Source organism: Kogia breviceps, chromosome 2 (genome assembly GCF_026419965.1).
Source record: "Kogia breviceps isolate mKogBre1 chromosome 2, mKogBre1 haplotype 1, whole genome shotgun sequence".
Lineage (NCBI taxonomy): Eukaryota > Metazoa > Chordata > Mammalia > Artiodactyla > Physeteridae > Kogia > Kogia breviceps.
This window is the reverse complement of record NC_081311.1, coordinates 175,277,695-175,305,586: the sequence shown is the minus strand read 5'-3', so window position 1 is coordinate 175,305,586 and position 27,892 is coordinate 175,277,695. Positions and strand designations below refer to the sequence as shown.

The 27,892-nt window shown below is 34.9% G+C and overlaps 1 protein-coding gene across 9 annotated transcripts in view; it reads left to right on the top strand.

Annotated features, from left to right (window-relative positions):
* KANSL1L (KAT8 regulatory NSL complex subunit 1 like) overlaps positions 1-27,892 on the top strand; it is a 168,186-nt gene that overhangs the window by 87,032 nt on the left and 53,262 nt on the right. For all 9 annotated transcript variants that reach the window (XM_059053757.2, XM_067026797.1, XM_059053760.2 and 6 more), the window contains one exon: positions 12,341-12,545. In XM_059053757.2, coding sequence (XP_058909740.1) covers positions 12,341-12,545 — 205 coding nt within the window. The remainder of the gene's footprint in view (positions 1-12,340; positions 12,546-27,892) is intronic.

Genomic DNA, 27,892 nt, shown 5'->3' with positions numbered 1-27,892 from the left:
CATATAACCCAGCAATCCCACTCCTGGGCATATATCCAGAGAAAAACTATTCTGAAAAGATTCATGCACCTCAGCATTCATAGCAGCACTATTTACAATACACGTAATACAAATACAAGCCAAAACATGGAAGCAACTTAAATTCCCATCAGTAGATGAATGGATATGTTTACAATATCCAGGACATGGAAGCAACCTAAGTGTCCACCAACAGATAATGGATAAAGAAGATTTGGCATGTGTATACAATGAAATATTACTCAGCCATTAAAAGAAATGAAATTGAGTTATTTGTGGTGAGGTGGATGAACCTAGAGTCTGTCATACAGAGTGAAGTAAGTCAGATAGAGAAAAACAAATACCATATACTAACACATATATATGGAATTTTTTTTTTTAATGGTCATGAAGAACCTAGGGACAAGACTGGAATAAAGATACAGACCTACTAGAGAATGGACTTGGGATACAGGGAGGGGGAAGGGTAAGCTGGGACAAAGTGAGAGAGTGGCATGGACATATATACACTACCAAACGTAAAATAGATAGCTAGAGGGAAGCAGCCACATAGCACAGGGAGATCAGCTCAGTTCTTTGTGACCATCTAGGGGGTGTGATAGGGAGGGTGGGAGGGAGGGAGACACAAAAGGGAAGAGATCTGGGGACATATGTATATGTATAAGTGATTCACTTTGTTATAAATCAGAAACTAACACACCATTGTAAAGCAATTATACTCCAATAGAGATGTTAAAAAAAATAGACTAATGGGTAAAGAAGATGTAGTATGTGTGTATATATGTATATATATATGTGTGTGTATATGTATATATACACAGTGGAATGCTACTCAGCCATTAAAGAATGAAATAATGCTATTTATGGCAACAAGGATGGACCTAGAGATTATTATACTAAGTGAAGTAAGTCAGACAGAAAGACAAATACCATATGTCATCATTTTTATGTGGGATCTAAAATATGATACAAATTAACTTATTTACAAAACAGAAACAGACTCACAAACACAGAAGGCAAACTTATGGTTACCAAAGGGGAAAGGGGTGGGAAAGAGCTAAATTAGGAGTTTGGGATTAGTAGATACAAACTACTATATATAAAATAGATAAACAACAAGATCCTACTGTATAGCCCAGGGAACTATATTCAATATCCTGTAATAAACCATAAGAGAAAAGAATATGGAAAAGAATATATATTCATATTCTTTTTCATATCCTTTGCTGTACACCAGAAACTAACAACCTTGTAAATCAACTATACTTCAATTAAAAAAAAAACTGTTTCCCTTTTCTCATTCCTGGGGCACCATGGGGAGAGTTGCATTGGTGCTGAGCATAGCAGAATATAAAATTTTAAAAGCAAACCTACTTTGAGATAGTGTGACCATGGTGGGAACTTTGACATGGATTTTCAGTCCAAATTTGTATCAATGAGTCATCCAAGGAATGCCTAGTTTAAAATGGTTCTAGAATGGATGACACTATAAGATAGATGGCAGAGGCAAATGCACATTCTCTCTAGAGGAAGGCACCTTCTTTCTTAGGCCCAGGAAATCCTCATGAATAATTTTTCAAGAGCAGTGATCAGCACACAATCAAATATAATCAAACATGAGGATACAGGGCAATGACAGTAAGAATTAGGAGAAAATAACAGCAAAAACAGATCATAAAGTTTTCAGATATCCGAATTATCAAAAGCTGATTATTTAAAAAACAGTGCTTACTCTGATTTTAGAAATAAAAGAGGCTTAAATATACCTGCAGAGAAGAATCTATAAAAGAGACTAGCACATTTGAAAAGGTCCAAAACTTCTGAAAAATGCTGAAATTAAAAACCAAGTGAGTTTGGCAGCACTGTGGACACACTTGGAGACAGAATTCGTAATGTAAAAGATAGATTAGAAGAAAAGTTCCAGAATGTAGGAAAAGAGACAAAACAATGGAAAATAAAAGAGTCATTTAAAAATGTGGAGAACATGGACTTCCCTTGTGGTCCCGTGGTTAAGACTCCCTGTTTCCACTGCAGGGGGCATGAGTTCAATTCCTGGTCGGGGAACTAAGATCCCACATGCTACCAGGTGCAGCCAAAAAAAACCCAAAATGTGGAGAATATATTGAGCAGGTCTAATATGAGACTTAGAGACCTGGAAGATGAGGTAGAGACTAGAGCAGAAGCAATAGTTGAGGAGGTATTGGATGAAAAGTTACCTGATCTGATGAAAGACATCAAATTCAGGAAGTCAAACACAGGTTTCTGAGCAGGACAAATAAAAAGAAGTATACCCCTAGAAATAGAGAGGAAATGTGGGGAAAAAAAGCAAAAGCAGAAACAAATGGAATATCTAAAAGCAACAGTCGGGGCAGCAAAGGAGGAAGACATTACCTTAATTTAAGCCAGAGTTCAGCTGACAGCTGACTTCTCAAGAGTAGTAATAGGAGCCAGAGTACAGTGAAATGATATTTTCATTGTGTTGAAAGAAAATAACTATCTATCTAGAAATTCTATACCCAGAGAAAACATCTTTCAAGTCTGACCTTGAAACACAAATGTTTTCAGACAAAGCAAAACTGAGAGTTTCTCACCAGTAGACTTTAATTAATGATTACCATAAAGGGAGTGTTTCAGGCAGTGGAAAGTGATGATCCTTTTGAGAGATGCGAGAAGGGATGAAGAACAAATAAAATGATAATAACTATATGGTTATATGTGAACAAACAGTAGAAAATATGTCTAGTAGGGTTAAAAAAATTCCATGGCAACAACAGCATATAGGTCAGGAGGAAGGTAGGTGGGTTTAAATTGTTCTCAGGAGGCTGGTAAAGGTACCGAAGTTCCTTGACTTACAATGGTCAGACTTACAGTTTTTCAACTTTATGATGGTGCGAAAGTGATATGCATTCAGTAGAAACTGTATGTCAAATTTTGAATTTGGATCTTTTCCTGGTCTAGTAATATGTGGCATGATAATCTCTTGTAATGCTGGGTAGTGGCAACAAGCTGCAGCTCCCAGGCAGCCACAGAATCATGAGGGTAAACAGCCAATATACTTACTTTCTGCACCCATGCAACTATTCCATTTTTCACTTTCAGTACAGTATTCAATAAATTACATGAGGTATTCAACATTTTATTATAAAATAGGCTTTGTGTTAGGTGATTTTACCTCACTGTAGGCTAATATCAGTATCCTGAGCATGTTTAAGGTAGTCTAGGCTAAGCTATGATGTTTGGGATTATATGCATTTTTGACTTAAAATATTTTCAATTTACAATGGGTTTATCAGGATGTAACCCCATCATAATTTGAGAAAGATCTGTACTGATTTAACTTGTGATGTTTCTACATTAAGTATGATGGAGAGGTCCACATGTGGCAGGGGTTTCTTAGGTGCTGATAATGTTCCTTTTCTTGACCTGAGTGGTAATTATGGGACAGTGGAGGAGTAGGTGAGGTATTGCTTCATATTTACAAGTTATACATACCTTCTCAAAAGATAAATGTTTTATGTACTTAACTATAGGTATCTCATATCTTACAATAAAAAAGTTAAAATAAGATAAAAATTGTACATTTCAAAAAGGATAAATAGAAAATACAATTTTTAGTCCCACGTTATTAAAATTATAACCATAAAATACCAAAATTTTAAGGTAGAAGTAGGAATGTGATATTTAATTTGTTGAAAGTGAAACAAAGATAATTAAATCTCACTTCAATGTTACCTTAAAATTTGCTGGTAGAGACTGATCCAGTTATTGGTTTCATTATGGTATCTAAATATTGATATTCTCTTGCTTCTAAAAATTTTGTAAAGTCTTAACCAACATTTGACAGTCATTAAGTCTATACTCTAACCCAGTTTCTACAATTCTATCATCTTAAATGGCACGTTTTATCTACTAAAATGTAGTATATCACTCAACATGTCATCAACTAAGAGTTTTAAGTATGTCTTGCAGTAAACATACCAGCTACTGGGAGACAGTATATAATATATATTAAAATTGTGGATATATTTCTTTCAAATCCTTAGCAGCGTACTGGTCATTGATTTAGAACTATTCTTACTCTTTTAAAGAAGTACTTCAAAGTGGCCTGAGTTACGATAAGTATTTGAGGGCATATGTAAAGGCTTATAGGCCAGCTATTACTGAAGACACCTGTCACATAGGTACTAGGAGTCACTGAGGTTCTATTTTTCCGTTATATCTCTTGGGAAGATAAAAAGTTGCTGACTTGTTTTTGGTCTACCTAATTTGTTTGGGACTCCGTAATTAAACCAAGTACTCTTAAACCCAGGTAAACACACTGTTGGATTTTATTCTCATTACACTAAACATACCTTCTCAAAAGACCATCTTGGGACATTTAACCTCCTTTTTCCCCACCAGAAGGTTTTAACTTTTGTTAATTCTTAATTGTAGTGGTTTGTTGGTTTGTTTGGTTTTTTTTTTTTTTTGGCTATAGTGGTTTTTAATTTAGTGGTTTGTGGGTTACTTGAGATTTTGGAAGTATACACTTTTTACATATACTTTCTGTTTTGACATTTTGTGACCTTGGGCAAGTCAGTTCATCTCTTTACATCTCAGTTTTTTTATCCTAACTTTAATTGAATTCTTCAATTAAATGCTTATTTGTAAGGAATTCCATTTTTTCAAACAAATTAAAAATAAAAACAAAAAGGTCTCAATACAGCCTAAAATGTAGACTTTTTGTAACATCACTATTGTGCTTTGCTTTTGATGTTTTATGTTAGCTTAAATCTAGAGATTTAGTGAATAAAGCGAAATTACTATACTCAACATACCTTAGTAACTTTAAAGGATAATCTAGAAGTTATTATAGAAAGAAGTACCCAAGACAATAGGAGAAATGATAATTCTATTCATATGTTAAAAACTTTCACATAAGCCATTTGGGAAGAATTGTTTAAGTAAAATTTATTACACATTGCCTTTCTTGGATGATACTGAACTTAATTCAGTTTTTCTTTGATAGCTGAAGCTCATCACTATGATCACATCCTCAGAGGCTATTGAGATTAATAATTGTTTATCTATAAAAGAATTCACTTAATAGTCAACAAATACCTACTGAGTGATGGCAGTGTGCCAGGCTTTGGATTGGATTGGAATATGATGTTGAACAAAACCAGGTGTGATCTCTGACCTTATGGTATAGAGTCTAATTGGGTAAAAATGACATCAACCGAATAATCACATAAATAAATATGAAATTAAAAATCCTGATCAAATGCTATGAAGAAAACTCACTGCATTGTTAAGATCGTTTTGGAATCAGATGGGTCTGAGATCAGTCCTAACTCTGAAACTTGGTAGCATTGTGATTTTAGGCAACTTTCTAAATCACAGTTGAAATGAGAATAGTTTGCTTCCGGGGTTGTTGTGAGGATCAAATGAGATGACAAGTGTGATACAATTTTGTTATTTTTTTTTTTTACTTGTTTATTATCTGTCTCCTCCTGGATGAGAATGTAAACTCCATGAGAGTAGGAATTTTTTTGGTCTGTCTTATTAACTGCTATATTCCTAGCATCTAGATCAGTGAGTCATAACATGGACACGAATAAATATTTTTTGAATGAATGGAATGACTTTTAAGATTTCTTTCAGGTAATCAGCATTCCAAAAAAAAAATTTTGTACTTATTTTCTTTTTCTCTGCCATAGTCAGATTGGTATTTCCGTTGTTGGTCTCATGGCTGTCTCCTGAAATTCTGCTTCCTCTCATCAGATTTAACTCTGGACTAGAAAATCAGATAACCAAAGTTAGAGTGGTAGAAGTACCTGTACTATAATAAGAGACATTCTGTAGTTAGAGAGAAGGCCTCTCTCTTAACAGTAACAGGAGTGAGCTTTCATACATGGACTTACTAAGATCTTCTTTGGTTATTTAAAAGGGTTTTGCAATTTCAGCTGTATTCTGTATATTTGGACTTAACCAGATAAGTAAACTCATAAATGCTTCTAATAAAGCATTCTCATTCTAGCTTTATATCACATTATATCATAAGTTTTGTATATAGTTAGGTTGGAAGAAATTTAAATTTTGAATTTTTAAAATTTGGTTACCTATTCTATGTATTAATTTTTAGTGGACCATGTAGAACTTAATGCTTGATATAATTTTTAAAAAATATTTAAGGTAATTTTTATAATATCCTAATGATCTTTTTCTTTCAATGTCTAAAGTAAATTCACTTGGTTAATTATTTTTCAGGGCAGCTGTTTTGTCCACTTTTTATTCATTGATTCCCAACCCCAATCTCTTATTTAATGGCAGTATCTCCCAGAACTCAGAATTGTTTTCTTAGCTTTATTAATCTTGGCAGCAGGGTTTAAGATGAGTCACCAGGAACTGAGCAGCTGAAAAGATTGAGTCTTCAAACAAATGAAGCATTACATTTTACCACCATAGAGACAGCTATTGGTTTTTAGATCTCATACTCTAAAATGAAGATAAAATGTTGTAAATGCATCCTTATTTACCCCATGGGGTATTATCTCTGGGAAAGTGAATTTCTACTTGAAATAATGGCTAGATTTTTGTTGTTGTTTGTTTTTGCTTTAATGAATCCCAGAATATGATATGAAATTAAATTCCAATTAATCATTGTCATGCTATTTAATTCCACTAATGATAATTATCTCACAAAATGCAACGATTCTTTCTAATTGGACATCACAATTGAAAAACTGTCACTAAACTGGTAAACTAATAACATATAAAGTAATTCTTTTACCCTCATAATATTTTCAATAGTCACTTCTCAGTTATGAGAAAACATTTTCAGCAGCAAATTCCAGGCTGAAGTTTTCAACATAATTTTGGGTTTCTATGAGTGTCATTAACTATTGTATTAGCTAGATGTACAACATCAATAAGGTACTAAAACTTCTCCTGCTGTGTTTTTAAAATAATACCAGTAGGAATTATTTTCTTTTGTAAAAACTTTACTTTTCTCTTTTAACCTCTATTAATATAAGTCTAAAACTTAATGTTATAGGAAATGTTTAAATAAATTGTGATACAACCACTGGAAGGCATATCATTTAACTATTAAAAAATTATGTGTATAGAAGGGATGTAGTCATATAGGAACATACTTCCTTTGGAATGTTAGGTGGAAAAATCAGGATGCCAAAATCATTGTACAGTATGATTTCATAGGAAAAAAAAAGATTTGGAAGATAAATATTAAATTTTTTATTAAAGCTATATTTGTGTTTAGATGATGAGATTTTGAAAAATATTTTAGCTTTTATTTTTTTCAACTTCTATTTGCAAATTTTCCTTTAAAATGAAAAATAATATTAGTAAAATAGAAAGTCTCAATTTCAAACTGTATCTTCTATGTCAGAAAAACAGCTCACAGATTATATTGAAGAATCTGAACTGTACTCCCAAACTATAGATTAGCTAGAAATGTTTGGCAAATTTTATGTTACAATACTCAGAAAAATATAGCTATCATATTGGCTTCCTAGTCCCTTTGCCTTTATACTTTATAATTTTTAGTCCCACTTGAAGTTAAGAGCCAGAGATAAGAATGGCAAATAACACTGCAATAGTCGGTCTCTTTTCCTCTCAACCTTTATTATGAAAAGCTTTAACATATAGAAATCATAGCAAAGTGAATCACCTTATTCCCAGCTTTAACAGTTGTCAAGATTTTACTACTCATTTCAGCTATTTCCCTTCCTGACACATTTTTTTTCCTATGCTTTTAAAAAATAAATTCTATTGATTGTTATTTTAACTGTAAATACTTCTGTATATTTCTCTGATAAGCTTTTTTCAATATACCCACCATGTTATCATCTGCTTTTTAATTCTTATATTAGTCATAATTTATCACTATCATGAAATTCTCTATATTCATATTTTCCCAGTTGTCTCAAAATCATCTTTTTATAATTTTGTTAGAATAATTTGTTATTCTAACAAATTTGTTTGTTACAATTTTGTTAGGATAATTTGTTAGAATCAGAACCCAAACAAAATCCATATTACATTTGGTTGTTATGTTACATTTTAAAATGTAAATATTAGAAATTCCTAATGCCAAAAAAAAAAGACTGCAATTTTGGATGACATTTTTGTTTTCTTCTTATAAAATTATATAAGTTCATTGTATGAAAAGTTAAAAATTCATAAAATACTAAGAAGAAAGTGGAAATCACTTATATTGCTCAGAGTATATTTCCTTCCTATCATTTTTTACATTATTTTCATAGTTGAGATCTATTGGAAGCAGTTTTATATCTTATTTCAAAGTATATCTGAAGCTTCCTATACTTAAAATATTTTTTTCCATTTTCATGGCTGCATTAAGATGTACCTTAATTTTTTAGAACAGGTAAGTACCTTAAATTTTTTTAGGGGCCATATCTAATTTAGAATGCCATTTTACAGTGTACTCCAACACATTTTCTTGTTGCTACAGTTGAAGAGACTCGTATTTTTGAGTAAGGGGTCTAATTGTCCTACTTAATTCCTAGAGTAGGTGAAATGGGCTGGTCAATGCACTGTTTTCTCTATATGTAGCAGGTAATGCCTGGATCTTGGTCCATTGGCCGTTTGAGAGAGATATTTGTTTTTGCCATGTGGAGGACAAGTAATGCCCCTAGTGGGCCATTTTAGTAAGTTTATATAAAGTCCAGTTTTATATAATTTCTTTAAAATATCATTGAATATATCTGAGTATATGATGCATTAATTTCTCCAAACATTATCAAGGGAAAGAAAGGTATTAAATTCAACTATTGGCAGGACTTTGGGCATCAGGGAAAGTTTGGAAAAGGTTGCACCTACCTTAGCTGATATAGGTTGAAGTCATCAAAGAACTCCAAAAGATCAAAGGAGACTTGAAATAGACATAAGTTATGCAAAAATAGTGATTCTTAGGTGTGTACTTTTATGAATATATCCATTTTGTAGGGGTGTTATAACAAATCACCACTAAGTGTGTGGCTTAATATAACAGATATTTATTCTTTCACAATTCTGGAGGCTAGATGTTCTTAAAATCAAGGTGTCAGGCAGGGCCATGCTCTCTCTGAAGGTTTCTGGGAAGAATCCATCCTTGCCTTTTCCTGCTTTCTGGCAGTTCCCGGCAGTCCTTGGTGTTTTTGGCTTCTCTCCTCTGTCTTCACATGGCATTATTCCCTGGGTGGATCTCTTCCTTAATTCTGTGTCTCTTCTTATAAGGACATCAGTGATTGGATATAGGACCCACCCTAATCCAGTATGACCTCATTTTACCTAATTACATCTGCAAAGACTATATTTCCAAGTAAGGTCACAATCTGAGGTTCCTGGTGGATGTAAATATTGTGAGGACTCTGTTCAGCCCAGTATAGCAGGTGTGGGTATTTGTGTATATGAGTAGATTGGGAACTGGGGTCTATCATAAGTTCTTAGATAATACACATTCTAATTCTCTTCTCCATTGTTAATTTCTGCTTTTTCTTAAGTGTGTTTAGTATAAGAATACATGAATGTGGAGGAAATGTTGAAAACAGTACTAAAACAGTAATTTAAAATTCTGTGTTGAATAATTATTCTCTGTTGCTGTTCCTTGAGATTAAAAGATAAAAACAATTTCATGAAGTCTTGTCTATTTTTTTATGGTTTTAGCATCCTGAATTTATAACCAGGACCCAAAGTTTCTTATTTACTAAAAGCATTTGAGCAGAGCATTATAATAATTATTCCAGTCCTTGTAAGAAAATAATTTGGCTTAGGCAAAAGGTTATGAAATACTTGAATAATTTACTAAAAATTCTAGATATCTTTCACTGAGTTTATGAAAAAATAGATTGAAATTAGACTGTTCTTCCATATTCATCCACCATTATCACCACCCGCAAGATGACACCAAGAAGTTAGCTAATATATGTCCCCATAAACCCATATTTTTAGATTGTTTTATTAATTTTGATACAAGTACATAATGTTTGCAGAAATTGATTTTTGTAGGGATTTATAATAAAATATCAGTTAAAAGATTAATTGCCTCATTTCTGGGCCTTTGGTTTCTGTAGTAATCAGAGTATAGTAAAATTTTTATTTAAAAAATTCACTTGAAGTTTTCCATTTATACTCTGTAAAAGCAAATTGAATGCCTATTGTTATCCATAAATATCTTAACTGCTAAGATTTTCTAAGATCGTAATAGAAAACCAGTTATATCAGAAAGTTATTAAGTAACTGTTAGAGAAATTTAACTATGTTAATACAACATGAATTTATGACTTTTGGCTTATTTTCTTAGATAATGCTCTCGGTCATTTTGCACTTTTTAAATTAAAAGAAAAATTTTAAACTTTATCCATGCCTTCTCTTTTACAAATCAAAACATCTTGTAGCTTTCATCTGCTTATTATTCTTGTAAATTTATAATGGGCATATATGATTATGAGGTAAAATAAGGTACATCATATCTTACTATCAGAAACTAACTTTTGTAAACCAAAGTTAGAGATTTAGAATGGAGCTCAAGGCAGTGTAAATATGTAACTTATTTTTCTAAAAGGTCTCTTGTAGCCTTCTGTGTAGAGCTTCTTTTGGGTCTTAAACTAGAATGTTCCATGTTTACTCATTCACTAAACTATTTAGGTGTAGTATGTGGTGTTATACATGCACTGTGCAAAGCACTGAGCTGGAGTGGGTAAATCTTCAAATATATATGTTTATATTTCTCCATTCAGTAAATATTTATTGAGTATTTGCTGTATGCAAGGTACAATATCAGGAACTTCTGATACAAAGTTAAACAAAACAGACACAGTCTTTGTACTACTTACAGTCTTAGAAAAGGAGAAAGACATTAATCAGATATAATACAAATAAATGTAAACTTATCACTATGAAAAATACTATGAAGAAAAGGTGAATGGTACTGTCAGATCTCATAAGGGAGTTTGACTTAGTCTTTGGAGGGGCTATGCAAGGGCTCAAAGACTTACTGAGGAAATGACTTTTGAACTGAGAGCCAGATGATTATTGGAAATTATGTAAGTGAAGGAGGATGTGAGAAAATTCCAGGAAGCAGAAATTATATATAATAATGAGTAGTGAGTGCGAGTTATTTGAAATGAAAGGAGGCAGTGCAGCTGGAACACAGGGAACCAAACGGAGTGTGATGCACGATACAGCAGGAGAGCCAGCGGCAGGGGCCAGACCAATTTCCCTATACTGGTCTGGCCAGTAAGTACATACTCAACTTTATTTATATGTAGTCACCAAATTCCATATTTTATTTTGGTTTCACCAACATAAGCCATTTAGGTACCTTTATTTCTGGTTTCTTATTACTATGTAAAGTGTTCTTGAATTACTTGCTTTATCTACAAGATAATAAAATATAGCAGCCGTAATATTCAAAACCAGTGATACTGCTATAGAAAAACCATATCTTATGTTTACCATTAAACACTGATTCTACTTGAACCAAATAGCACATTTAGAATTCATATGTTGATTAGCAGTATCATGTACAGCAGTTCCACTTGTTGATCTTAGAATGCTAAGTTGACTAACTTTCGTCTTATATAAATAAGGTTGAAACTTGTATATTATAGTGCCCCAAAAGCTGAGTATTTTATATATAATATACTGGTATAAATGAATTTAAATTTATGTGGTGACAAGCATTAACTTCCTCCTGATGTTCTGATGTTTTAAAATATTTAAATAAATGTTTAAAAATTAATATGAAGAATGATTATAAAATTATGCTTATTTCATGTGTAGTTTGTATGATCTGTTTTAATATTTTATAGTTTGTGGCTTCTGTGTCATCAGAAGTTTAAAAAGATTCTTAAAATGTAGTCGGATTGCATCTTTGTTTCGAAATTCACTGAAATGATATGTAATGCTTAGGTAAGAGCAGCTAATGCTGTATTGATGAGATTTTTGCCCTTTTAAAACCTGTAATACTGTATAATTTTACCCTTATTCAAAAAGAATTTGATGTAAATAGTTTCAACACTGTGTAATATTCATGAATTATTGATTTACAGTGAACATTTACATTGTACTAGTGAACTCATGTAAGCATCTCTAACCTATGGGATATTTGTTTTGCAGGAGAAAATAGAAATTCTATATTCACAACTTGAAATGTAATTTCCCATTAATATTCTTTCATCGATTGTTACCACAAAATTGGCTAAAATTAATACTCTTCTGTCATAATAGATCAAGGTGATTTACATTTAGTTTTCTTTGTCTTTTTTGTTTGTTTTGTTTTATTCCCTCCACTCCCATTTATTTCATGGCATATCAGTGCTTCAGAGAATTTAGATGGGCTCTCTTCCTCCAGTAGCTGGTTACTTAACCAGAAGCACAGTAAGAAAAGGAGAAAAGACAGGACAAGATTGAAATCTCCATCCTTGACTGTCATGAGTACAGCAGCTCGAACAAGGCCACTTCAGAGTTTCCACAAACGAAAACTCTACAGATTGAGCCCCACTTTTTATTGGACTCCGCAGGTAAGGTCGCCTTTGGGAAAACATGAAGAAAGATTTTACTGTCAATATATTTCACAAGTTAGAGGATATGAACTGTACAGTTGTTTAGAATAAGTGGGATTTAATAATTTTTAAACATAGCAGTGTATTCTGAAACTTCTCACATTTCCATTTTTTAAAATCACTATTATGCTTAAACTAGTTTGAAAGAAATGTACATATCAAGTTGATTTTAAAATTTTACTGGTAAGGGTAACAAGGAAAACACAAGTGTATTATATATTTGCCTTTTGCTTAATAAAGAAAAAAGTAACAGTCTGCAGGGCTGTCAGTTATTTTGGAGGAAGTGACATTGCTCTCCCTTTTATGTTTGGTATTTGTTAAACCTGGTGAGCACTCCTTTTTCATATAAGCAATGAAGTTTTAGATGACCATGCTTACCCTTTTTGCAAATAAAATATGCTTCATTAAAAGCGTTCATTTTGAAAAGCATATTTTTCATTTGTTAACAACATGTTAGGTTTATATCTTTCAGTGCATTTCTAAATAAGCTGTGATGGAGGGCAAAATAAGTTATCTCTAGTTCTTATGGTATAACGTGCTTTTTTTCTTTTATTTTTTTATATGCCAATATTAAATATTTATTGTGGGAATGAATAATAATGGTGATGATTTGGGAAAATCTGGGAAATGTTTGATCAAGTTTTTATTTATTTATTTATTTTTGCCTTATTTTACTATATATATATTTTTTTAACATCTTTATTGGAGTATAATTGCTTTACAATGGTGTGTTAGTTTCTGCTTTATAGCAAAGTGAATCAGTTATATATATACATATGTTCCCATATCTCTTCCCTCTTGCGTCTTCCACCCTCCCTATCCCACCCCTATAGGTGGTCACAAACCACCTAGCTGATCTCCCTGTGCTATGCGGCTACTTCCCACTAGTTATCTATTTTAAATAATATGTCAAAGGAAAGAAATTATCCTTGATTTAATATTGTTTTTGATTATTACTACATTAACTATTTTAAAATATATTTCTATAAAAAATCAAAATGCTTTGTTTCATTAGGAACCAATTTCAAATTTGGTTTTATAGGATCCTTTTATAAATAGGAAAGTGAATTTTGAGAAATTAATTTTTATTAATAGATTGATTTTTGCCATTTAGTAGTTCAGGTATTAGTATGCTTTCCCAACTTGAAATTTTTAAGAAAGTTTTATTGAGAATTTTAAGAAAATTTACATATTTAATTAACCTAATAGGAAAATATTTTATTTAAAGTTTTTATATAAGAAATTATATTTTATTTAATAATTTTTACTTAAAGTTACTACAAGCAATAGAGAAATAATATATTTGAAAATGATTTCATAATTTCATAGTTATAAATAGAATTGTCTATCAAAAATATTTCACATATGAATATGCCTTAATATTCTGACTGGAAGGAATCTATCTGAATAATTTAGGGGATTTGCTCAATATTACTAAAGTACTGCATATGCCTTGATAATATAAAGATTGGCCTGGAAAAGTGTGAACAAATTTAAAACTTTCAGCAAACAAAGGAAGAAACAAGTCTAACATTGTTACTAATAGACCATATAATTTACCATATTCCAGTCATAATTCTAAGCATTTTCAGTACATTATTTTATTTATTCCTCAAACATAAAGCTATGAGGCATTATCAATCTCACCTTTAGATGCAGAAATTGAAGTTTAGGGAGATTAAGTAACTTTCCCAAGGTCATACAGCTAGTAAACAATAAGTCTGATTCCAAAGCCATGTTCTTATCCATTAGTACATTGATAACAACAAAAATAAACCAAATTTTTTTAAATCAATATTTTTATTGAAGTTGATCTACAGTATTGTGTTAATTTCCACTGTACAGCAAAGTGATTCAGTTTTATATATATATATACATATATATATATATATATATATACAAACTCTTTTTTAAAATATTCTTTTCCATTATGGTTGTCATAGGATATTAAATATAGTTCTCTGTGCTATATACTAGGACCTTTGTTGTTTATCCGTTCTCTATATAAAAGCTTACATCTACTAACCCCAACCTCCCACTCCATACCTACCCCAACCCCCTCCCCCTTGGCAACCACCAGTCTGTTCTCTATGTCCATGATTCCATTTCTGTTTTCATAGAGAGGTTCATCTGTGTCATATTTTAGATTCCACATGTAAGTGATATCATGGTATTTGTCTTTCTCTTTCTGACTTACTTCACTTGGTATGATTATCTCTAGTTGCATCCATGTTGCTGCAAATGGCATTATTTCATTCTCTTTTATGTATGAGTAGTATTCCCTTGTATATATGTACCACATCTTCTTTATCCATTCATCTGTTGACAGATATTTAGGTTGTTTCCATGTCTTGGCTATTGTGAATAGCGCTGCTGTGAACACAAGGGTGCATGTATCTTTGTTTTTCTTTTTTTTTTTTTGGTGGTACGCAGGCCTCTCACTGTTGTGGCCTCTTCCGTTGCGGAGCACAGGCTCCGGATGCCCAGGCTCAGCAGCCATGGCTCACGGGCCTAGCCACTCCATGGCATGTGGGATCTTCCCGGACCGGGGCACGAACCCGTGTTCCCTGCATCGTCAGGCGGACTCTCAACCACTGCGCCACCAGGGAAGCCCCATGTATCTTTTTGAATTATAGTTTTGTCTGGATATATGCCCATGAGTGGGATTGCTGGATCATATGGTAATTCAATTTTTAGTTTTCTGAGGAATGTCCATACTGTTTTCCACAGTGGCTAAACCAAATATTTTATGTGCTTGAAATCAGTAAAGACTATATTTGGGAATTGGCGAAGGGGCTTTATCTGGTTAGAGGCATTTAGAAATGCACCATAAAAGTTGGGTTTTGAAAGATAAACAGAATATTGAAAGGGTTTGGGGGAGATAAAAAAAGCACTTTAGTCATTGTAACAGAGGTGGAAAAAATGATGGAGAACAGCAAATGGCCCCACCCCCAACTTATCCCCCAAATTTCCAAGGTAATAATTATTTACCTTTCTAAATTTAATAAATGTCATTTCTCTCAGGAAGCCTTCCTTGATATTCCCACTATGGGGTATATAATGATGTAGCACCCTGTGTTATAATAATAATCCATTATTTTATAATAATGTCCCACTTATTTTTCTGTCTTCTCATTACATTGTAAGTTTTTTGAGAACAGGAACTATATATTTCTGAACCTACAGGGCCTTGAACAGTAACTGTCCAATAGTATATGCTCAGTAAATAATTAATATGTGAAAGAATGATTGTAGTGGAATGTAGAAAGATATTTAAAAGGCAATGGAGAGTGAGAATGTGTGTGTGTGTGTGTGTGTGTGTGTGTTTCCTTGATTTGCTTTGTGAAAGGGTCTAGAACAGTAATGTGCAATAGAACTTTATGTAATGACAAAAATGCTCTATAAATTGCTGTCCAATATGGTAGCTACTAAATACATGTAACTATTGACCACATGAAATGTGACTAGTGCAGCTGAGGAACTGAATTTTTATTTTTATTAATTTTGACTTAAATGGCCACATTTGGATAATGGCTACCAAATTGGATATGACAAGTCTAGACTCAAACTTACCATGATAGCAGTGAGAACACGTGGCACTCATTCTTGTTTTCTAATACTATTCCTTACTGAAAAGAAATATAGATCTTTGGAGAAGTGTCTGACCTCCAGGGTTGGGGAAGAGGGGCTATAAAATGGGCCTGGAATGTCTTATTGTTACCAGAAGGCCAGGAAGTGTTTAAAAAAATGATGGGGGCATGTCAAAAATAAAAATACCCAAGAGCTTGTTTGAAGAGGCTTCCACTTGCCAAATCTGAGGCTCTTTGAGCATTGAAATAGCTAAGGACAGTAATGAACCCAGTGAAAAGATAGGTAGCCGTGAATGTATCCTGACTATAGAGAGAGAGAGATTAAAAGGGGAAAGGGAAGACTTTTGCATAGAGTAGGATACTGATTAAGTGCGCAGTCAAATTAGAGAATCATTGCAAGAATCATAGTAAAGATTGACTGGGTAAGAATCATCAATGCATGAAAATTCTGGGGTCAGGATTGAGGAAAAGTTTGATGAGGAGCAGGATATTGATATTGTCTTAATTATATGGTAGAGAACCAGACAATAGTCATGCCTGAGTGATCAAAACTAACGTAGCCTATGTCTGTTCAGAGAACAGTGACCTCTGGGTCCCAGGGTCCCTGTGGCACAGGCTATGCTGTGCAGGGGCTAGAGGAGAGGGCCCTAGTTGTGTGAGTTTGCCCTGGACTCAGCGTGAGGTAGTAGAGGTCAGCACCAAACAGGCTGTGCTGAAGCAGCGGCAGGATGGGGGAGGAGCCAGCACTCCTGAGACCCACCAAGGCCCTGAATGACACTGATGTGAGAAACACAGCAACCAAAGACAGTGTGTGGACTTCATTTGGGTCTTGATTTCAACAAGAACCCTGAAAAGACATTTTTGAGATCATTGGGAAAAATTGACTGCAGCTGATGATTAGATGATGTTCAGGAATAATTGATAATTTTGTTGGTGTGATAATGATATTGTGGTTATGTGAGGAAAAGGCCTTATTTTTAAGAGATACATTCAGTAGTGAAATGGGTAACATGACAGTGTTAAGAATTTACTTGGAAATATCAGAGCAAAGCAATGAAGTGAAGGAAGGAGAGGGAGAAGAGGATGGATGAAGTGAGAGCAGTAAAAGGTTGATTTGGAGAGGTAGGTACACAAGGGGTCACTGTATTATTCTCCCTGCTTTTGCATATGTTTAAAAACTTGAACAATAAGAAAACTTAAAAAAAAAAACAACTAATGTAGCCTATTAGAAGGATACAATATCACTATGTAGTATTCTGACCAGACATACATAACCTGAATTTAATCATGAGGAAACATCAGACAAAGCCAAAATCAGAAACATGCTATTAAGAAATGAAAACTGGCCTGTATACTTTAAACAAAAAAAAGCCAATGTAATAAAAGCCAAGAAAGCCTGAGGAACTGCTTCAGATTGAAAGAGAGACTTAGATATATGACAACTGAATGAATATATGATCCAGATCATAGTTCTTTTGGAGGGAAAATATGGGGACAATTGACAAAACTGGACTATTGATGCTAGATTATATTAAAATATTGTATCAATGTTGAATTTCCTGAGTGTGATATTTTGCAGTTATGTAAGAAAATATACTTATTCTAGGAAATACACATTGAAATATTAAGGGGTAAAATGGCTAAGGCATCCATTTTATGTAGTAAACTAACTGCTATGCATCTGGAATGGTACTAGCTATGTAACATCCTTGGCAGAATTTAGAAAATAATTATTTAAATCATTTTCTATAGTTTAACTCTCTAGGGTACTGGTTGAGAACAGCTTATATAAGGGCAATGGAGAGAGGTGGCAGTCTTCCGCTACTAGGTAGCATATAGTAGATAGTTGGCCGATCAATATTCTCACTGCAATAACTACATGTATAAGTTACCAAAAAAAAAAATCATCATACTATTAAAGACATTAGGGAGATTCTGGTTTCAGCTCCAAATGTAAAGAGCTTGGAAGTTGTCACTACTGTCCTTACAGTGAGAAAAAGGTGAACAAACTGAAAATCAGTGCCTTTTCATGAACCCATCAGATAATTGAGGTTGCAGAGCAAACCGCCAACCCGAAATGTGGAGAGACAGGCAAATCCAAAGAGTCACAGCCAAGATCTGCTTACCTGGAGCAGAAACCGTAGCAATCATAAACTAACTGGTAGGAACACTTAAATGGTAATTTTGATGAATTGCTTGAGGCTGAGTGTGGACTAGTCTGAGAGTGAAAAACTCCTGGGGACTACAGCCTAAGGGAACCCCACACCTCACACTTCCATGGGCTTTACCTCTAGGCACCCAACTAAGTTCCCAGAATGAAGAGCCTAAAAGGATCCCTAGTGGCTCTGGAATGGAAGGGGAAGAGTAATCTTTATGAAATAAGCCTAGAGCATTATCTATTACAAGGTTTACTCTTCAGGGAAAAAAAACTTTACCAGAGCCTTATTCCACCTGAGAGAAGATCATTTTTCCCACTCCTGCCCTCTGTAGCCTTTCTGTCTCACCTAAGAGAGAATGGGGATGGAAAATAAGAAACACTTGTTAAAGACACAGACCCACCAAAAGACTGAGATTTAATTGTAAGATTATAGTAGGTTATGCTACTATAGTAGATATCCTTTCTCTCCCCCATTCTTTACCACAGCACCAACAGAACTCCAGTATAATAACAGTGGGTTACAGCTGCAAAATATATAGTCTCTCTGAGGAGAACTATTTAACAGGGGAGACAAAAACAAGGACACTGGAGGAATTCGAGGCCTCTGGCACCTACAACTATAACTGGTATTAAACACAGTCCCACTCAGACTCTTAGATTAACATAACATCTCACAATAAAGGCCTGTTTACCTCAGATCCTATGACATTATGTTCAGCTTTCAACAAAAACTTACAGGGCATGTTAGGGAAAAGAAAAAAAACTCTGAAAAGACAAAGAATTCATCAGAACCAGGCTCAAATATGACAAAGGTATTGGAATTCTCTTAAATAACTAATATGTTAAAGTCTTTAATGGGTAAAGTAGAAAACATGCAAGAACAGATAGGTAATGTAAGCAGAGAGATGGAAACTCTTAAGAAGAATCAAAAGTAAATGCTAGAAACAAAAAAAACCTGTAACCTAAATGAAGCATGCTTTTCATGGGCTCATCAGTAGATTGAACATGGCTGAGGAAACAATCAGCAAGCTTATATAGGTCAATAGAAACTTCACAAACTGAAATGCAAAAAGAAAAGGGAATGAATAACACAGAACAGCACATCCAGGAATTTGGGGGCAATTTCAGGTGATGTTTCAGATAAGTGATTGGAATACCAAGAAGAGAAAGAGAACAGAGCAAAAAAAAAAAATATTTGAAGTAACAATACATGAGAATTTTCCAAAGTTAATGACAGCACCAAACCACACATTCACGAAACTGAAGCAGGAGAACATCAAGCAGGATAAATACCAAAAAATAAATACTTAGGCATAATATTCAAAATGCAGAAGACCAAAGATACAGAAAATCTTAAAAAATAGCAGAGAAAAACTGCTATAGAAGAACAAGGATAAGAATTACAGCTAACTTCTCAGAAACCATGCAGGCAAAAAGAGTGGAATGAAATATTCAAAGTGTTGAAAGAAAAAAAAAGCAAACAACTATACTGGGCAAAATATTTATACCAGCCCCCGAAAAAAGGTTATGTCCACAGTCTAACTCCTGGTACTTATGAATGTGACTGTTCTGAGTTGAATTGTGTTCCCAAGAACTCATATATTGAAGTCCTAACCCCTAGTACCTTAGACTGTGAGCTTATTTGGCTATAAGTTTGATGCAGATGTAATTAGTTAAAATGAGGTGATTAGGGTAGACCCTAACCCAATATGGCAGGTGTCCTTATAAAAAGGGAAATTTGAACACATGCATACATACAGAGTGAATGCCATGTGAAAATGAAGATTGAGATCAGACTTATACTTTTACAGACCAAGGAACACCAAAGATTGGCAGCAAAAACAGAAGCTGGAGAGAGGGATGGAATAGGTTCTTCCTCACAGTCTTTAAAAGAAACCAATCTTGCTGAAACATTGATCTGACCTCTAGCCTCCAAAACGATGAAAGAGTGAACTTCTGTTGTTAAAACCCTCAGTTGTGGTACTTAGTTGTTATAGAACTAGCAAACTAATACAGTGACCTTATTTGGAAATAGTCTTTGTAGATATAATTAAGTTGAGGATCTGGAGATAAGATGATTTGGGGGTTAGGATAGGCACTAAATCCTGTGACTGGTCTGCTTATAGGAGAAGGGAGAGAAAGATCTGAGACACAGAGATACATCAAAGAAGGCTTTGTAAAGACAGAAACAGAGAGTACAGTTATGCTACTACAAGCCGGGGAACATCAGGAGCCATCAAAAGTGGAAAGATGCAAGGAACGGTTCTCCCCTAGAGCCTTCAGAGGAAGCTTAGCCCTACTAACACCTCAGTTTTGGACTTTGGGCCTCCAGAACTATGAGAAAATTAATTTCTGTGATTTTAAGCCACCTAATTTATGGCAGATTGTTATGGCAGCCCTAGAAAACTAATACAGACTTTGGTACCAGGAAGTAGGATACTGTTTTAATAGATACTTAAAATTGTAGAAGTCATTTGGAGTTAGGTAATTGGGTACAGTCTGGAAGAATTTTGAGGTGTGTGATTTTAAAAAAAAGCCTAAATTCCAATGAAAGCTAAGAAGGAAGTGAGGAGCATAGAAGACAAAGGTGCTATCATCTTAGAGAATAGATATATTTCAAGAACAGGATGTTACTAGAAAGAAATATGAACGTCTAAGGTGAATTCTGGTAAGATTTCAGAAGGAAATGTTAAAAACTGGAAGAAGGGCTTCCCTGGTGGCGCAGTGGTTGAGAATCCGCCTGCCGATGCAGGAGACACGGGTTCGTGCCCTGGTCCGGGAAGATCCCACATGCCGCGGAGCGGGTGGGCCCGTGAGCCATGGCCGCTGAGCCTGCGCGTCCGGAGCCTGTGCTTCGCAACGGGAGAGGCCACAACAGTGAGAGGCCCGCATATATATCACAAAAAAAAAAAAAAAAAAAAAAAAAAAAAAACTGGAAGAAAAGTGATCTTTATTATAAAGTGGTAGAAGTTGGCTGAATAATATTCTACTGCTGAGTGGAAAATAGAACTTGTAAGCATTGAACTCTTGGATATGTAACTGAGCAGATTAACAAGATTAACAAGCAAAGTGTGGAATTTCGATCTGGTTTCTCCTTACTGTATATTATTTTATTTTTTTAAAACATCTTTATTGGAGTATAATTGTTTTACAATGGTGTGTTAGTTTTTGCTTTATAACAAAGTGAATCAGCTATACGTATACATATATCCCCATATCTCTTCCCTCTCGTATCTCCCTCCCACCATCCCTATCCCACCCCTCCAGGTGGTCACAAAGCACCGAGCAGATCTCCCTGTGCTATGTGGCTGCTTCCCACTAGCTATCTATTTTACATTTGGTAGTGTATATATGTCCATGCCACTCTCTCACTTCGTCCCAGCATACACTTGCCCCTCCCCATGTCCATTCTCTACATCTGCATCTTTATTCCTGTCCTGCCCTTAGGTTTTCCAGAACCATTATTATTAATATTTTTTTTAGATTCCATACATATGTGTTAGCATACGGTTTTTGTTTTTCTCTTTCTGACTTACTTCACTCTCTATGACAGACTCTGGGTCCGTCCACCTGACTACAAATAACTCAATTTTGTTTCTTTTTAAGGCTGAGTAATATTCCATTGTGTATATGTGCCACATCTTCTTTATCCATTCATCTGTTGATGGACACTTAGGTTGCTTCCATGTCCTGGCTATTGTAAATAGAGCTGCAGTGAACATTGTGGTACATGACTCTTTTTGAATTATGGTTTTCTCAGGGTACATGCCCAGTAGTGGGATTTTGCTGGGTCATATAGTAGTTCTATTTTTAGTTTTTTAAGGAACCTCCCTACTGTTCTCCACAGTGGCTGTATCAGTTTACATTCCCACCAACAGTGCAAGAGTGTTCCCTTTTCTCCACACCGTCTCCAGCATTTATTGTTTATAGATTGTTTGGCGATGGCCATTCTCACTGGTGTGAGGTGATACCTCATTGTAATTTTGATTTGCATTTCTCTAATGATTAGTGATGTTGAGCATCCTTTCATGTGTGTGTTGGCAATCTGTATATCTTCTTTGGAGAAGTGTCTATTTAGGTCTTCTACCCATTTTTGGATTGGGTTCTTTGTTTTTTTGATATTGAGCTGCATGAGCTGCTTATAAATTTGGGGGATTAATCCAATGTCAGCTGCTTCATTTTCAAAAACTTTCTTCCATTCTGAGGGTTGTTTTTTCGTCTTCCTTATGGTTTCCTTTGCTATTCAAAAGCTTTTACATTTCATTAGGTCCCAGTTGTTTATTTTTGTTTTTATTTCCATTTCTCTAGGAGGTGGGTCAAAAAGGGTCTTGCTGTGATTTATGTCATAGAGTGTTCTGCCTATGTTTTCCTCTAAGAATTTTATAGTGTCTGGCCTTACATTTAGGTCTTTAATCCATTTTAAGTTTATTTTTGTGTATGGTGTTAGGGAATGTTCTAATTTCATTCTTTTACATGTAGCTGTCCAGTTTTACCAGCACACTTATTGAAGTGCCTGTCTTTTCTCCATTGTATATTCTTGCATCATTTATCAAAAATAAGATAAACATATGTGCATGGGTTTATCTCTGGGCTTTCTATACTGTTCCATTGATCTATATTTCTGTTTTTGTGCCAATACCATACTGTCTTGATTACTGTAGCTTTGTAGTGTAGTCTGAAGTCAGGAAGCCTGATTCCTCCAGCTCCGTTTTTCTTTCTCAAGATTGCATGGGCTATTCGGGGTCTTTTGTGTTTCCATATAAATTGTGAAAATTTTTGCCCTAGTTCTGTGAAAAATGCCATTGGTAGTTTGATAGGGATTGCATTGAATCTGTAGATTGCTTTCGGTAGTATAGTCATTTTCACAATGTTGATTCTTCCAATCCAGGAACATGGTATAGCTCTCCATCTGTTTGTATCATCTTTAATTTCTGCCATCAGTGTCTTATAGTTTTCTGCATACAGGTCTTTTGTCTCCTTAGGTAGGTTTATTCCTAGGTATTTTATTCTTTTTGTTGCAGTGGTTAATGGGAGTGTTTCCTTAATTTCTCTTTCAGATTTTTCATCATAAGTGTATAGGAATGCCAGAGATTGCTGTGCATTAATTTTGTATCCTGCAACTTTACCAAGTTCATTGATTAACTCTAGCAGTTTTCTGGTATAGTCTTTAGGATTCTCTGTGTATAGTATCTTGTCATCTGCAGACAGTGACAGCTTTACTTCTTCTTTCCCGATTTGGATTCCTTTTATTTCTTTTTCTTCTCTGATTGCTGTGGCTAAAACTTCCAAAAGTATGTTGAATAATAGTGGTGAGAGTGGACAACCTTGTCTTGTTCCTGGTCTTAGAGGAAATGGTTTCAGTTTTTCACCATTGAGAACGATGTTGGCTCTGGGTTTGTAATATATGCCCTTTATTATGTTGAGGTAAGTTTCATCTGTGCCTGCTTTCTGGAGGGTTTTTTCATAAATGGGTGTTGAATTTTGTTGAAAGCTTTTTCTGCATCTATTGAGATGATCATATGGTTTTTATCCTTCAATTTGTTAATATGGTGTATCATGTTGATTGATTTGCATATATTGAAGAATCCTTGCATTCCTGGAATAAACCCCACTTGATCATGGTGTATGATCCTTTTAATGTGCTGTTGGATTCTATTTGCTGGTATTTTGTTGAGGATTTTTGCATCTATGTTCATCAGTGATATTGGCCTGTAGTTTTCTTTCTTTGTAACATCTTTGTCTGGTTTTGGTATCAGGGTGATGGTGACCTCATAGAATGAGTTTGGGAGTGTTCCTCCCTCTGCTGTATTTTGGAACAGTTTGAGAAGGATGGGTGTTAGCTCTTCTGTAAATGTTTGATAGAATTCACCTGACAAGCCATCTGGTCCTGGGTTTTTGTTTGTTGGAAGATTTTTAATCACAGTCTCAATTTTCAGTGTTCGTGATTGGTCTGTTTATATTTTCTATTTCTTCCTGGTTCAATCTCAGAAGGTTGTGCTTTTCTAAAAATTTGTCCATTTCTCCCAGGTTGTCCATTTTATTGGCGTATAATTGCTTGTAGTAATCTCTCATGATCCCTTATATTTCTGCAGTCTCGGTTGTTACTTCTCGTTTTTACATTTGTAATTCTACTGATTTGAGTCTTCTCCCTTTTTTTCTTGATGAATCTGACTTATGGTTTACCAATTTTGTTTATGTTCTCAAAGAACCAGCTTTTAGTTTTCTTGATCTTTGCTATTGTTTCCTTCATTTCTTTTTCATTTATTTCTGATCTGATCTTTATGATTTCTTTCCTTCTGCTAACTTTGGGGCTTTTTTGTTCTCTTTCTCTAATTGCTTTAGGTGTAAGTTTAGGTTGTTTATTTGAGATGTTTCTTGTTTCTTGATGTAGTTTTGTATTGCTATAAACTTCCCTCTTAGAATTGCTTTTGCTGCATCCCATAGGTTTTAGGTCACCATTTTTCATTGTCTTTTGTTTCTATGTTATTTTTTATTTCCTCTTTGATTTCTTCAGTGACCTCTTCATTATTAAGTTGTGTATTGTTTAGCCTCCATGTGTTCGTATTTTTTACAGATTTTTTCCTCTAATTCATATCTAATCTCACAGCATTGTGATCAGAAAAGATACTATTTCAAAGTCTTAAATTTACTGAGGCTTGATTTGTGACCCAAGATATGATCTCTCCTGGAGAATGTTCCATGAGCAGTTGAGAAAAATGTGTATTCTGTTGTTTTTGGATGGAATGTCCTATACATATCGATTAAGTCTATCTTGTTTAATGTATCATTTAAAGCTTGTGTTTCCTTATTTATTTTCATTTTGGTTGATCTATCCACTGGTGAAAGTGGGGTGTTGAAGTCCCCTACTGTGATTGTGTTACTGTCGATTTCCTCTTTTATAGCTGTTAGCATTTGCCTCATTTATTGAGGTGTTCCTATGTTGGGTGCATAAATATTTACAATTGTTATATCTTCTTCTTTATGGATCCCTTGATCATTATGTAGTGTCCTTCTATGTCTCTTGTAGTAGTCTTTATTTATTTTTTATTTTATTTTTATTTTTTTGTGGTACGCAGGCCTCTCACTGTTGTGGCCACTCCCGTTGCGGAGCACAGGCTCCAGACACGCAGGCTCAATGGCCATGGCTCACGGGCCTAGCCAGTCCGCGGCATGTGGGATCTTCCCGGACCGGAACACGAACCCGTGTCCCGTGCATCAGCAGGCAGACTCTCAACCACTGTGCCACCAGGGAAGCCCAGTAGTCTTTATTTTAAAGTCTATTTTTTCTGATTTGAGAATTGCTACTCTAGCTTTCTTTTGATTTCCATTTACATGAAATATCTTTTTCTATCCCCTCACTTTCAGTCTGTATGTGTCCCTAGGTCTGAAGTGGGTCTCTTGTAGACAGCATACATACAGTCTTGTTTTTGTATCCATTCATCCAGTCTATGTGTTTTAGTTGGAGCATTTAATCCATTTACATTTAAGGTAATTATCAATATGTATGTTCCTACTACCATTTTCTTAATTGTCTTGGGTTTGTTATTGTAGGTCTTTTCCTTCTCTTGTGTTTCCTACCTAGAGAAGTTCCTTTATCATTTGTTGTAAAGCTGGTTTGGTGTTGCTAAATTCTCTTAGCTTTTGCTTGTCTGTAAAGGTTTTAATTTCTTTGTTGAATCTGAATGAGATTCTTGCTGGGTAGAGTCATCTTAGTTGTAGGTTTTTCCCTTTCATCACTTTAAATATGTCCTGCCACTCCCTTCTGGCTTGCAGAGTTTCTGCTGAAAGATCAGCTGTTAACCTTATGGGGATTCCCTTGTATGTTATTTGTTGGTTTTCCCCTTGCTGTTTTTAATATTTTTTCTCTGTATGTAATTTTTGATAATTTGATTAAAATGTGTCTTGATTTGTTTCTCTTTGGATTTATCCTGTCTGGGACTATCTGTGCTTCCTGCACTTGATTAACTATGCCCCTTCCCATATTAGGGAAGTTTTCGACTATAACATCTTCAAATATTTTCTCAGCCCCTTTTTTCTTCTCTTCTTCTTTAGGAATCCCTATCATTCAGATGTTAGTGCATTTAATGTTGTCTCAGAGGTCTCTGAGACTGTCCTCAATTCTTTTCATTCTTTTTTCTTTATTCTGCTCTGCAGAATAAAGTGGAATATTTAAAATTAAAATATTTAAAATGAAAACAGTAGAATATTTCCACTGTTTTATCTTCCAGGTCACTTATCCATTCTTCTGCCTCAGTTATTCTGCTATTGATTCCTTCTAGAGAATTTTTAATTTCATTTGTTGTGTTGTTCATCATTGTTTGCTCTTTAGTTCTTCTAGGTCATTGCTAAACGTTTCTTGTATTTTCTTCATTCTGTTTCCAAGATTCTGGATCATCTTTACTATCATTACTCTGAATTCTTTTTCAGGTAGACTGTCTATTTCCTCTTCATTTGTTTGGCCTGCTGGGTTTTTACCTTGCTTCTTCATCTGTGTGTTTCTCTGTCTTCTCATTTTTCTTAACTTACTGTGTTTGGGGTCTCCTTTTCACAGTTTGCCGGTTTGTACTTCCCGTTGTTTTCGGTGCCTGCCCCCAGTGGCTAAGGTTGGTTCAGTGGGTCGTGTAGGCTTCCTGGTGGAGGGGACTAGTGCCTTTGTTCTGGTGGATGAGTCTGGATCTTGTCTTTGTGGTGGGCAGGACTGCATACAGTGATGTGTGTTGGGTCGTCTGTGACCTTATGATTGTAGGCAGCCTGTCTCCTAATGAGTGGGGTTTGTTCTTGTCTTGCTAGTTGTTTGGCATAGGGTGTCCAGCACTGTAGCTTGCTCGTCATTGAGTGGTGCTGGGTCTTAGCATTGAGATGGAGATCTCTGGGGGAGCTTTTGCTGATATTACATGGAGTCTGGAGGTCTCTGGTGGACCAATGACCTGAACTCAGCTCTCCCACCTCAGTGGCACTGGCCTGATACCTGGCCGGAGCACCAAGACTGTGTTAGCCAGATGGCTCAGAAGAAAAGGGAGAAGGAAAGGGAGAGGGAAAGCAAGAGCGAGAGGGAGAGGGAGAGGGAGGGAGGGAGAAAGAGAGAGAGAAAAGAAAGAAAGAAAAAGAAAGAAGGAAGGAAAGGAAAGAAAGAAAGAAAGAAAGAAAAAAGGAAGGAAAGAAAGAAAGAAAAAAGAAGGAAGGAAGGAAAGGAAAGAAAGAGAGAAAAAGAAAAAAAAAACAGGCAGAACTCTAGGACAAGTGGTGAAAGCAAAACTATACAGACAAACTCACTCAAAGAAGCATACACATACACATTCACAAAAAGAGAAAAAGGAAAAAAATATATATTTATATATAATTTCTCCCAAAGTCCACTGCCTCAGTTTCAGGATGATTCATTGTCTATTCAGGTATTCCACAGATGCAGGGTACATCATGTTGATTGTGGAGATTTAATCCTCTGCTCCTGAGGCTGCTGGGAGACATTTCCCTTTCTCTTCTTTGTTCTCACAGCTCCTGGGGTTCAGCTTCGGATTTGGCCCCACCTCTGCATGTAGGTCACCTGAGGGCATCTG